At 47.9% G+C, this 12,640-nt stretch overlaps 2 protein-coding genes across 2 annotated transcripts in view; one reads left to right on the plus strand and one right to left on the minus strand.

The window, feature by feature from the left end:
- Positions 1-7,497, minus strand: part of LOC140740341 (PDZ domain-containing protein GIPC1-like) — a 102,304-nt gene extending 94,807 nt beyond the window's left edge. The window contains exon 1 of the mRNA XM_073069493.1: positions 7,370-7,497. The gene's annotated coding sequence lies outside the window, so the exon portion shown is untranslated. The remainder of the gene's footprint in view (positions 1-7,369) is intronic.
- A 4,147-nt stretch (positions 7,498-11,644) lies between these two features.
- The window catches only part of LOC140740316 (inactive tyrosine-protein kinase PEAK1), a 100,607-nt gene continuing 99,611 nt past the window's right edge, over positions 11,645-12,640 (plus strand). The window contains exon 1 of the mRNA XM_073069470.1: positions 11,645-12,186. Coding sequence (XP_072925571.1) covers positions 11,645-12,186 — 542 coding nt within the window. The remainder of the gene's footprint in view (positions 12,187-12,640) is intronic.

Raw genomic sequence — 12,640 nt, forward strand, 5'->3', positions numbered from 1 at the left:
CCTCCAGTCTCCAGACTTCCAGCCTCAAGGCTTCTTTCATCAGGCTTCAACTTCCAGGCCTCTGGTTGACCTTTGGGATCTTTGGTTTCAGCCCCCCGACTGGCTGATGACAGGACCCCAAACTCCAGGCTCACCAACGACCAGACCACGTGTCTCCAGCTCACACGGACATCTGATCCCAGGACCCGTTGATCTGGGACTGCACAACATCCATAGATGTCCTACATCACGCACCCACATCGCTGGCCTTGGACTGCGGTGCAGAGGCCGAGACTCCAGAAGTTTTCATCACCCATCCATGTCGGATACAGGCTGTCCTTGAGTCTGGTGGTGCGTGTCCTCAGACATTTGTATCTTCTGACCAACAGGAGAGGGAAGAAGAGAGAACGAATGGAGTGGGAGGTGCTCTTGATTATGCTGCTTGCTTTCTCAATGCAGCAGCAAGTGGAGATGGAGTCCAAGAAGGGGTGGCTACCTTACTTAATGGGCTGCCCTGAGTTCACATCTCAAAATCAGAATCAGAGTCAGGCATGTGACGTGACATTTGCTAACTTAGCAGCAGCAGTTCAATACAATACATAATCCAGCAGAGAAAAAATAAATAAAATATTAACAATAATAAGTAAATCAATTATGTATATTAAATTGATTTTTTTAAATGTGCAAAAATAGTAATACGGTATATTAAAAAAAAGTGAGGTAGTGTCCAAAGATTCAAAGTCCATTCAGGAATCGGATGGCAGAAGGGAAGAAGCTGTTCCTGAATTGCTGAGTGTGTGCCTTCAGGCTTCTATACCTCTTTCCTGATGGTAACAGTGAGAAAAGGGCATGCCCTGGGTGCTGGGGGTCCTTAATAATGGATGCTGCCTTTCTGAGACACCGCTCTCTGAAAATGTCCTGGGTACTTTGTAAGCTAGTATCCCAGATGGAGCTGACAAGATTTACAACCTTCTGCAACTTCTTTCAGTCCTGTGCAGTAGCCCCTCCATACCAGACAGTGATGCAGCCTGTCAGAATGCTCTCCACAGTACAACTATAGAAGTCTTTGAGTGTATTTGTTGACATGCCAAATCTCTTCAAATTACTAATAAAGTATAGCCGCTGTCTTGCTTTCTTTATAACTACATCGATTTGTTGGGACCAGGTTAGATCTTCACACCCAGGAACTTGAAGCTGCTCACTCTCTCCTCTTATGAGGATTTGTATGTGTTCCTTCATCTTAACCTTCCTGAAGTCCACAATCAGCTCTTTCGTCTTACTGACGTTAAGTGCCAGGTTGTTTACTGTGGCACCACTCCACTAGTTAGCGATCTCTGCAATTTCTTGCGGCTTTGGCCAGAACATTTGTCATACCAGGCCATCGCACATCCGGTGGAATTTATAAAAACTGGTGTAGTTCGAATGGGCCATCCTGAGGAAGTAGAACAGTTAGAAATGCAAGGAACGCTGGAAAGGTCGTGCAGCGACCATGGAGACAATGCTTAAGGTTGAAGACTCATCATTAAGTGCATAACTACACAGACAAAATGCTGGAGGAACTCAACAGGTCAGCTATCATATATGGAGAGGAATAAAGGGTTAACGTTTCAGGACCGGCCTCCGGTATTCAATGTCCAGTGAATAGTGTGTGCTGGCTGTCCGACATATCCTACAATGACACAAACTGTGCAGCAGGTTGGTTAAAGTGGAGAAGCTATTGAACTGGAACAGTCCCATTTTCTCAATCTCAGAAGTCAGGGTCCAGTGGTATGACTAGTCATCACAGCTGGGGTCTTCCTTGTTTGCAGTAGATGCCCATGACTTCTTCAGTACCTTGTCATGCCCCTCGCTCTCAGATCCGCCTTCCTGGCTATTGGATCTCAGTGCGAATTTCATCGCCCAGTCCGCCAGAGCGGACTTCACGTGCTAGTTCAGGCACGTCCCTATCTCACCCTAATATGAGGCTGCCGCCTGGTTGAGACTGCCTGTCGGAGCGGTGTACCAGGGTGTGTCTGCTGTCACATGCAAACTACAACTTGGCGCCACTGTGGAGCTGAGCGTCCAGTGGGGCCCAGGGGTGAGGGAGCTGCCCCGGAACGGACACACAAAGAGGTGGCACTAGATAGGATTCAAATTAGCTGCTAAAAGTTGTAAACTCAGTCAGCTCCATCATGGGCTCTAGCCTGCCCAGTGTCCAGGGCGTCTTCAAGGAGTGACGCTCAATTGCGCAGTATCCATCCTTAAGGACCCCATCACCCTGGACATGTCCTCTTCTCATTGCTCCATCAGTGAGGAGGTACAGGAGCCTGAAGGCACCCATTCAATGATTCAGGAACAGCTTCTTCCCTCCATCAGATTTCAGAATGGACATTGAACCCATGAACACTACCTCACTACTTTTTATTTCTTCTTACTCTACTTAGCTAATTTTCATACATAGATTAATACAGACATATATGTATATACTTCTTACTGTATTTTACAATAATAATAATAATGTATTTATTCTGTATTACAATGTACTTCGCCACAAAACTACAAAGTTCACAACATATGCCAGTGATATTAAACCTGATTCTGATTCTGATTACTTTACTGAATTATTTAAACCGATGACCCTTACTGGCTCATCGGCCCCCAAGAGCATCTCACTAGAGCCCTTTGTCCTGGACCAGACTTTCAATTATCTCAGGTGCAGCCCATCTTCTTGCTGTCAGCTTGAAGGCTTTCATGACCATGATTGTTCTTGGTAAATTTTCCTACTAAAGTGGTTTGCCATTGCCTTCTTCTGGGCAGTGTCGTTACAAGACGGGTGACCCCAATCGTTATCAATACTCTTCAGAGATTGTCTGTTTGGTATCAGTGGTCACATAACCAGGACTTGTGATGTGCACCAGCTGCTCATACGACCATCCACCACCTGCTCCCATGGCTTCACGTGACCCTGATTGGGGTGGGGCGGCACCTTGCCCAAGGGTGGCCTGCAGGGTACTGGAGGGAAGGAGCACTTTACACCTCCTTGGGTAGACATATCTCCACCCTACCACATCCAGTCATAAGTACTCAAACCTTACAGTGCAAACTAACTAACTATCCTCTACTCTTTTACTGTGATCTCAATCATTAATTGTATTCCTATTTTAAATTTAGTTTTGATTTGCATTTTACATTCCATTTCCATGTGTTGTAAACTGAGGCTCAACTTGAATTCTTTTGCAGATTCTATGATTCAGACAGACGTAGAGCACAACAGGACAGAAACAGGCCCTTTGGCCCATCTAGTCTATGCAGGACTACTAACCTGCCTACACCTGCGCAAGGACCATAGCCTTCCATACCCTTCCTGTCGATGTACCTATCCAAACTTCTCCTAAATGTTGAAAACAAAGCTGCATCCACCATTTCACTGGCAGCTCGTTCCACACTCTCACCAACCTCGAAGTGAAGAAGAGTCACCTCAGAGTCAGAGACAGGTGTAAGATCACTGACATATGTCGTGCATTGTTTGGTAATGCAGCAGCCGTACCTTGCAATATATAATAATCATAAACTGTGAGTTACAGTAATATATATATATAAGTAAATTAAATTAAGTAAGTAGGACAAAAATTAAAAAACAGGTTCTGACATGAGGTTCATGAGTTCAGTATCGATTCAGAGGGGAAGAAGCTTTATCTGAATCATTAATTGAGTTTACAATGTTCTGCAGGTTAATTCAATCCTCTGCAGTGGACTCCCCACCTCCCCCATACCAGACGATGCACCACACACTCCCCATACCAGACGATGCACCACACACCCCCCATACCAGACGATGCACCACACACCCCCCATACCAGACCGAGATGCACCCCACACCCCCATACCAGACAATGCACCCCACACCCCTCATGCCAGACAATGCACCCCACACCCCCCATACCAGACAATGCACCCCACACCCCTCATGCCAGACAATGCACCCCACACCCCCATACCAGACAATGCACCCCACACCCCTCATGCCAGACAATGCACCCACACCCCCATACCAGACCGAGATGCACCCCACACTCCCCATACCAGACGATGCACCACACACCCCCCATACCAGACCGAGATGCACCCCACACCCCCATACCAGACAATGCACCCCACACCCCTCATGCCAGACAATGCACCCACACCCCCATACCAGACCGAGATGCACCCCACACCCCCCATACCAGACAATTCACCCCACAACCCCCATACCAGACCGAGATGCACCCCACACTCCCCATACCAGACAATGCACCCCACACCCCCCATACCAGACAATGCACCCCACACCCCCATACCAGACCGAGATGCACCCCACACCCCCCATAACAGACGATGCACCCCACACCCCCCAAACCAGACCGAGATGCACCCCACACCCCCCATACCAGACAATGCACCCCACACCCCCCATACCAGACCGAGATGCATCCCACACCCCCCATACCAGACAATGCACCCCACACCCCCCATACCAGACCGAGATGCACCCCACACCCCCCATACCAGACAATGCACCCCACACCCCCCATACCAGACCGAGATGCATCCCACACTCCCCATACCAGACAATGCACCCCACACCCCCCATACCAGACAATGCACCCCACACCCCCCATACCAGACCGAGATGCATCCCACACCCCCCATACCAGACAATGCACCCCACACCCCCCATACCAGACCGAGATGCATCCCACACCCCCCATACCAGACAATGCACCCCAAACCCCCCATACCAGACAATGCACCCCACACCCCCATACCAGACCGAGATGCACCCCACACCCCCCATACCAGACAATGCACCCCACACCCCCATACCAGACCGAGATGCACCCCACACCCCCATACCAGACAATGCACCCCACACCCCCATACCAGACAATGCACCCCACACCCCCATAACAGACGATGCACCCCACACACCCCATACCAGACCGAGATGCACCCCACACCCCCCATAACAGACGATGCACCCCACACCCCCATACCAGACCGAGATGCACCCCACATCCCCCATACCAGACAATGCACCCCACATCCCCATACCAGACCGAGATGCACCCCACACCCCCATACCAGACGATGCAACCCACACCCCCCATACCAGACCGAGATGCACCCCACACCCCCCATACCAGACTGAGATGCACCCCACACCCCCATACCAGACAATGCAACCCACACCCCCCATACCAGACCGAGATGCACCCCACACCCCCCATACCAATGTACCCCACACCCCCATACCAGACCGAGATGCACCCCACACCCCCCCATACCAGACGATGCACCCCACACCCCCATACCAGACAATGCACCACACCCCCCATACCAGACCGAGATGCACCCCACACCCCCATACCAGACGATGCAACCCACACCCCCCATACCAGACCGAGATGCACCCCACACCCCCCATACCAGACTGAGATGCACCCCACACCCCCATACCAGACAATGCAACCCACACCCCCCATACCAGACCGAGATGCACCCCACACCCCCCATACCAATGTACCGCACACCCCCATACCAGACCGAGATGCACCCCACATCCCCCATACCAGACCGAGATGCACCCCACACCCCCCATAACAGATGATGCACCCCACACCCCCATACCAGACCGAGATGCACCCCACACCCCCATACCAGACGATGCAACCCACACCCCCCATACCAGACCGAGATACACCCCACACCCCCCATACCAGACAATGCACCCCACACCCCCCATACCAGACAATGCACCCCACACCCCCATACCAGATGATGCAACCCACACCCTCCATACCAGACGATGCAACCCACACCCCCCATACCAGACCGAGATGCACCCCACACCCCCATACCAGACTGAGATGCACCCCACACCCCCCATACCAGACAATGCACCCCACACCCCCCATACCAGACCGAGATGCACCCCACACCCCCATACCAGACAATGCACCCCACACCCCCATAACAGACGATGCACCCCACACCCCCCATACCAGACCGAGATGCACCCCACACCCCCCATAACAGACGATGCACCCCACACCCCCATACCAGACCGAGATGCACCCCACACCCCCCATAACAGACGATGCACCCCACACCCCCATACCAGACCGAGATGCACCCCACACCCCCCATAACAGACGATGCACCCCACACCCCCATACCAGACCGAGATGCACCCCACACCCCCCATACCAGACAATGCACCCCACACCCCCATACCAGACAATGCACCCCACACCCCCCATACCAGACCGAGATGCACCCCACATCCCCCATACCAGACAATGCACCCCACACCCCCATACCAGACAATGCACCCCACACCCCCATACCAGACCGAGATGCACCCCACACCCCCATACCAGACGATGCAACCCACACCCCCCATACCAGACCGAGATGTACCCCACACCCCCATACCAGACGATGCAACCCACACCCGCCATACCAGACTGAGATGCACCCCACATCCCCCATACCAGACTGAGATGCACCCCACACCCCCATACCAGACAATGCAACCCACACCCCCCATACCAGACCGAGATGCACCCCACACCCCCCATACCAGACGATGCACCCCACACCCCCCATACCAGACAATGCACCCCACACCCCCATACCAGATGATGCACCCCACACCCCCATACCAGACCGAGATGCACCCCACATCCCCCATACCAGACTGAGATGCACCCCACACTCCCATACCAGACAATGCAACCCACACCCCCATACCAGACCGAGATGCACCCCACACCCCCATACCAGACAATGCACCCCACACCCCCCATACCAGACAATGCACCCTACACCCCCATACCAGACAATGCACCCAACACCCCCCATACCAGACCGAGATGCACCCCACACCCCCCATACCAGACAATGCAACCCACATCCCCCATACCAGACAATGCACCCCACACCCCCCATACCAGACGATGCACCCCACACCCCCCATACCAGACGATGCACCCCACACCCCCCATACCAGACTGAGATGCACCCCACACCCCCATACCAGATGATGCAACCCACACCCCCCATACCAGACCGAGATGCACCCCACACCCCCCATACCAGACAATGCAACCCACACACCCCATACCAGACCGAGATGCACCCCACACCCCCCATACCAGACGATGCACCCCACACCCCCCATACCAGACCGAGATGCACCCCACACCCCCATACCAGATGATGCAACCCACACCCCCCATACCAGACCGAGATGCACCCCACACCCCCCATACCAGACTGAGATGCATCTAGTTAGATTAACTTGTGAGTGTCTTTGTTAACGTAACAAGTCTCCTCAACTCCTAATGACAAATAGCTGCTGTTGTACCTTCTTTGTAACTCAGGATGTCCTTAAACATTTTACTTTTCACCCTTAACCCTTGAGCTCTAAATCTGGTCTCACACAGCTCACGCAACTTCAATGGAAAAAGCCTGCTTGCATTTGCCTCCAGCAAATCTCCCTCATTCTCCTACGCTCCAGGGAATAAAGTCCAAAATGAATTAAGTGCGTTTTAAAAGTTTGGTGTTGGTGTTGCCTTTCCTGTCTATTCACCCTACTTCCTACTACATAGTTTGGTTGTGCTTTAGCCTGTTCACCAATAGTAATGTGTACCCCATGTGACAGACAAAGTGCAAATGTGCAGAGAACCACCCAGCCACAAACACTATAAATGACAGAAAGTCACGTCGGAAAGATTAGCAAACTGAAGCTTACAACTCATTTGCTACTTACTTATTTATAGCAAAACAAAGTTGCTGATTTATAATTGATGATCCATCTACTGAACTGTGGAATAATCTGACAATTTTATTATAACTTCAGAATTACATCCCAATCCACCTGCTATTTTACTAAAAGCAATTTCAATACAAACATATTAGATGGTGTAATTAAGAAGAGTTATATTGATACAAAGGATACAGCACAGAACAGGCCCATCCAGCCAAACGAGCAGCTCTGCCCAGCCGCTGGCCTGTTTAACCCTACCCTAATCACAGGACAAGCTACAATGACCAATTAACCTCCTAACCGGTACATCTTTGGAATGTGGGAGGAAACCAGCGTGATTCACGGGGCAAACATAAGAAACACCTTACAGGTGATGTTGGATTCGAACTCTGAACTCTGACTTTCATTGATCCTGCATTCATTACTATTCACTAGATTTGCTGAGCACGCCCGCAGGAAAATGAATCTCAGGGTTGTATGTGGTGACATACAGAATGTGTGCTTCGATAATAAAATTCGCTTTGAACTTTGACACCCCAAGCTGTAACAGCGTCACACTAACCACTACACTAACGTTATTGTGAATACGTTTGTGCTTTTCTTTCAAAACTAAAGGCAAAACGGCAGCTTAGTAACATAATACAAGCTTATTTTAACATTATACGGCTGGAAGCTTGTGGGTATAATTTTACTGTAATAAGATCTGATAATGTTATAAATTCCCATGGCATTTACACTCAATAAATAATTTTATTAGGTCCTCATTTGCATTAACCTGTTGATCAGGGGATGATGTAGCTCTTGAATTTGTAACTCTAATGATGAATGGAAAGTGAATTTCCGTCAACATGGATGAAGTGCTGGGAAACCCTCTGCAGGCCCAGCTGCCGTTTTAGATGAAAGAATCTTTGTCGTTCACGTTGAGTTCTGTCCACACAAGGGGAACTTTAGGACTGAGACAGTCCTATTCATCACAGCGATTGGTTCCATCATCTCTATTAAAGGCCAGCATTAATAACTCAGGAGTAGATTTTCACACAAAAATGGAACGTAGAAAATCACAGCACAGCCCTTCAGCCCACAACATTCTGTTGACCTTTTAACCTACTCTAAGGTCAATCTAACCCCTCCCTCCTACATAGCCCCTCGTTTACTGGGTGTCTCAGAGTTTCTTAAATGCCCCTAATGTACAGAATCTGTTTCTACCACCACCACGGTTTCATGCACATACCACTCTCTGTGTAAAAACATCACTTCTGACATCTCCCCTATACTTTCTTCCAATCACCTTTAAATTATGCCCCCGTGTAACAGCCATTTCAGCCTAATCTCTCTCTCTCTCTCTCTCTCTCTCTCTCTCTCACACTCTCACACACTCTCCCACACATACACAGATCATGCAAGTACATTTTTCTTTAATATTAGTTGTTTTTTGTGTCTGGGAGGAAGATGATTTCCTTCTCACAGCTCCCATATTCACCCCTTTAACAGCAGGTATGCCAATAATAGGAGACATTGTGTACACTGGGTCTTGGAGAATACAAATGGCTTTGGCTCCATGATTCCTACAGCATCTAAACATATTACTTCTTCAAATTTTTGGCTGAATTATCAAGATTGATTGCTGTGATTCATTTGACAACTCCATAATCATTGTATCAGGTGATATAGAGTAAACATATTCTTAAATCTGGCTGTTCCTAGGCTGTTAATGTACAGTACTGTGCCAAAGTCTTAGGTACATATATATGTATAACTAGGATGCCTAAGACTTTTGCACTGTACTGTAGTTGTCATTGTGGAGCAGAGAGCGAGTTTGGAAATCTGGTGGGAGCAAAGTATATTGGGAATGCTGAGGGTCGAGCGCCATTGGGAGGAGTGTGCAACAGGTGGCAGAGAGGGGAGTGGCGCGGGTGCAGACACACCCAACCTTGAGACACCAGGAAAGGTCACTTGATTCCAAACCATTGGTTTATTGATCATTACAAATGTCTCCCTGGCATTCCCCCTCCCTCCCCTCTCCCTTCCCCCTTTCCCAACCATGACTCCCCTCTCCCTGCCCCCTTCCCACTCTCAGTCCACAATAGAGACCCAGATCAGAATCAGGTTTATCATCACTCACATAAGTCATGGAATTAGTATCTTTTTGAGGCAGCAGTACAGTGCAATACATAAAATTACTACAGTACTGTCAGCCTGGACCAGTCTAGCCATTCTCCTCTGACCTCTCTTGTTATCAGGGTGTCTTCACCCACAGAACTGCTGGTTACTGGATGTCTTTTTGTTTTTGCACCATTCTCTGTAAACTCTAGAGACTATTGTGTGTGAAAATCCCAGGAGATCAGCAGTTTCTGAGATACTCAAACTACCTCGTCCGGCACCAACAACCATTCCACAGTCAAAGTCACTTAGATCACATTTCTTCCCCATTCTGATGTTTGATCTCAAGAACCATTGAACCTCTTGACCACGTTGGCATGCTTTTGTACACTGAGTTACTGCCACACGATTGGCAGATCAGATATTTGCATTAACGAGCAGGTGTTCGGGTGTCTCTAATAAATTGGCCACTGAGTGGACATAGTGTTGTACATCCTCTAAAAGAATTTAGAATCAGAATCAGGTTTATTATCACCGGCATGTGATGTGAAATTTGTTAACTTAGCAGCAGCAATTCAATGCAATACACAATCTAGCAGAGAGAAAATAAAATAAAATAATAATAAATAACTAAATAAATTACAGTATATGTATTTTGAATAGATTTTAAAAGAAATGCAAAAACAGAAATACTGTAATTTTTAAAAAGTGAGGTAGTGTCCAAGGGTTCAATGTCCATTCAGGAATCAGATGGTCGAGGGTAAGAAGCTGTTCCTGATTCGCTGAGTGTGTGCCTTCAGGCTTCTGTATCTCCTACCTGACGGTAACAGTGAGAAAAGGGCATGCCCTGGGTGTTGGGGGTCCTGAATAATGGACGCTGCCTTTCTGAGACATCGCCCCCTGAATATGTTCTGAGTATTTCGAAAAAAATATAACACCTGCTTTGTGGTTTAAGAGCCTATCGAAAGAAGTAGAAAAGTGTTTATTTCACTCTCTACAGGTGGAAGTAAAAAAACACTGCAAACTCCAAATCTAAGCTGTTACTGAGGCTTTGCACTATTGCAGAACTCTTGAACATCTGCACAGCTCTGAGGAGATGCATTTTATGAATGCGAGATGTACCGGAAAAGAGCACGTTTGATTTTACATATGATAATCAATATTTTAGCAATGACGCTAGAGGAAAGCTCTCAGAATTTCGGTAAGTATATTCATTGGATGCCATAGAGAACCACTTTAACCAGAGCGCAGGAAGCTCTAGCACCAACAGAAGCCTCGCTCCAGCCCGTCACAAGTAGGCCCGTGTTACGTTATGTGGAAGTAAAACTTTGAAAGTGGGGAAGGAAGATCGAAACAGACTGCCGAGGTACTGCTGGAGTGCTGCAGGACGTGAAGCGTTGTCGCTGAAGAATCATCCATAACTCTACCAGAAATGCATTGGCGTTAAGCGTATTTGCAGTGTGAAGCATAAAGGCAGAGTTATGGACAGGAAACACGAGGATTTCAGAAACACGGCCTCAATTGGTACATTTTCTCTCCCCCTTGTTGATGACTGTGTATAAAAATGATCCATTTGTACTGAAGGAATGTCCATTCTCAAGAACTTATTGGAAGAAGACCACCAGCCTTTCATGTTAATCTGCTGACGTTGACCAAAACTATTTGGAGCCAATTTGCCTTCCAGTTGAGGACTCTTTCAAATAAAATGTACCATTGCTGATACTACCATGACATAGTGAAGTAGCAATGGATATCTCCTGAGGAAATTCCAAAATGGACAGTAATTCTCACAACTTCCCTTCGCAGAATTACAAGAAGACAGCAAAGAAAGCAGGTCCGCAGAACAGGAGGATCTACAACAATTCCTCTCCATCGTACTCTGTGGTGTCTCCCAAAGGGAAGTCACAGACAGGCAGACCTGCAACAAAGGACTTTACGGTGACAAGAAGGCAACCGTTCTTTTGCAGTCCTCATCCTTCAGAGAGTAGAATGGACTGGACTGAATTTCCAAGTAAGCTTAATGAGAACATTCATCTTCCCCCGTTAAACACCAATCAAAGATACAGATCAGGAACCTTCAATAACAGCATCAATACCTTTGAGCCAATTTCGGATGAAAATTGTGTATATGAGAATTTGGATTTTTACTGGAAACAGCCATACTTTCACGCACATGCCCAGAATACGATCACCTACACAACTCCATCTGAGCTCTTTGTAAGTGAAGACAGACGAAAGACACTGAGTAAGGACACAACAAAAATGTCCGTTTCATCAAGTCCCTGGCCTCCACCACTCCCTGCAAAGCTTAAAAGGTATTGTGCTCGGCTGAAATCAACATTTGTTCCATTTGTAACTGATAATATCCCTCTGTAAAATATGCCTTCATCTTTTAAATCAGGATTTCCCAATGTGGAGACCATGGACCCCTCGACTAACGGTAGGTGTCCATGGCAGGGAACCCCTGATTTGAATGAATGGCGCTTTTCACTTTTCTTTAACAATAAATGCTCTTTCCAGTTTTCATTATACACCATGTGCACTGCTTATTGCCTGAGTGATATAAATTAGTCTAAAGTGTGACAAGACTTTATTGTCACTGTCAATCGAAAGGAGCTTTGTTTTTTGATATTATCCAAATAAAGGATAGGATTGGTAGAATCTCATCCTGCATCTGATATCGGACATGACAAGATGTTTTAGAGGCTGTACAATTTGGGCAGGTTGAAATCATTGAGGATGAATTTTGAAAGGATAATTTGTGGTGTA

Source organism: Hemitrygon akajei, chromosome 16, assembly GCF_048418815.1.
Source record: "Hemitrygon akajei chromosome 16, sHemAka1.3, whole genome shotgun sequence".
In the NCBI taxonomy this organism is placed as follows: domain Eukaryota; kingdom Metazoa; phylum Chordata; class Chondrichthyes; order Myliobatiformes; family Dasyatidae; genus Hemitrygon; species Hemitrygon akajei.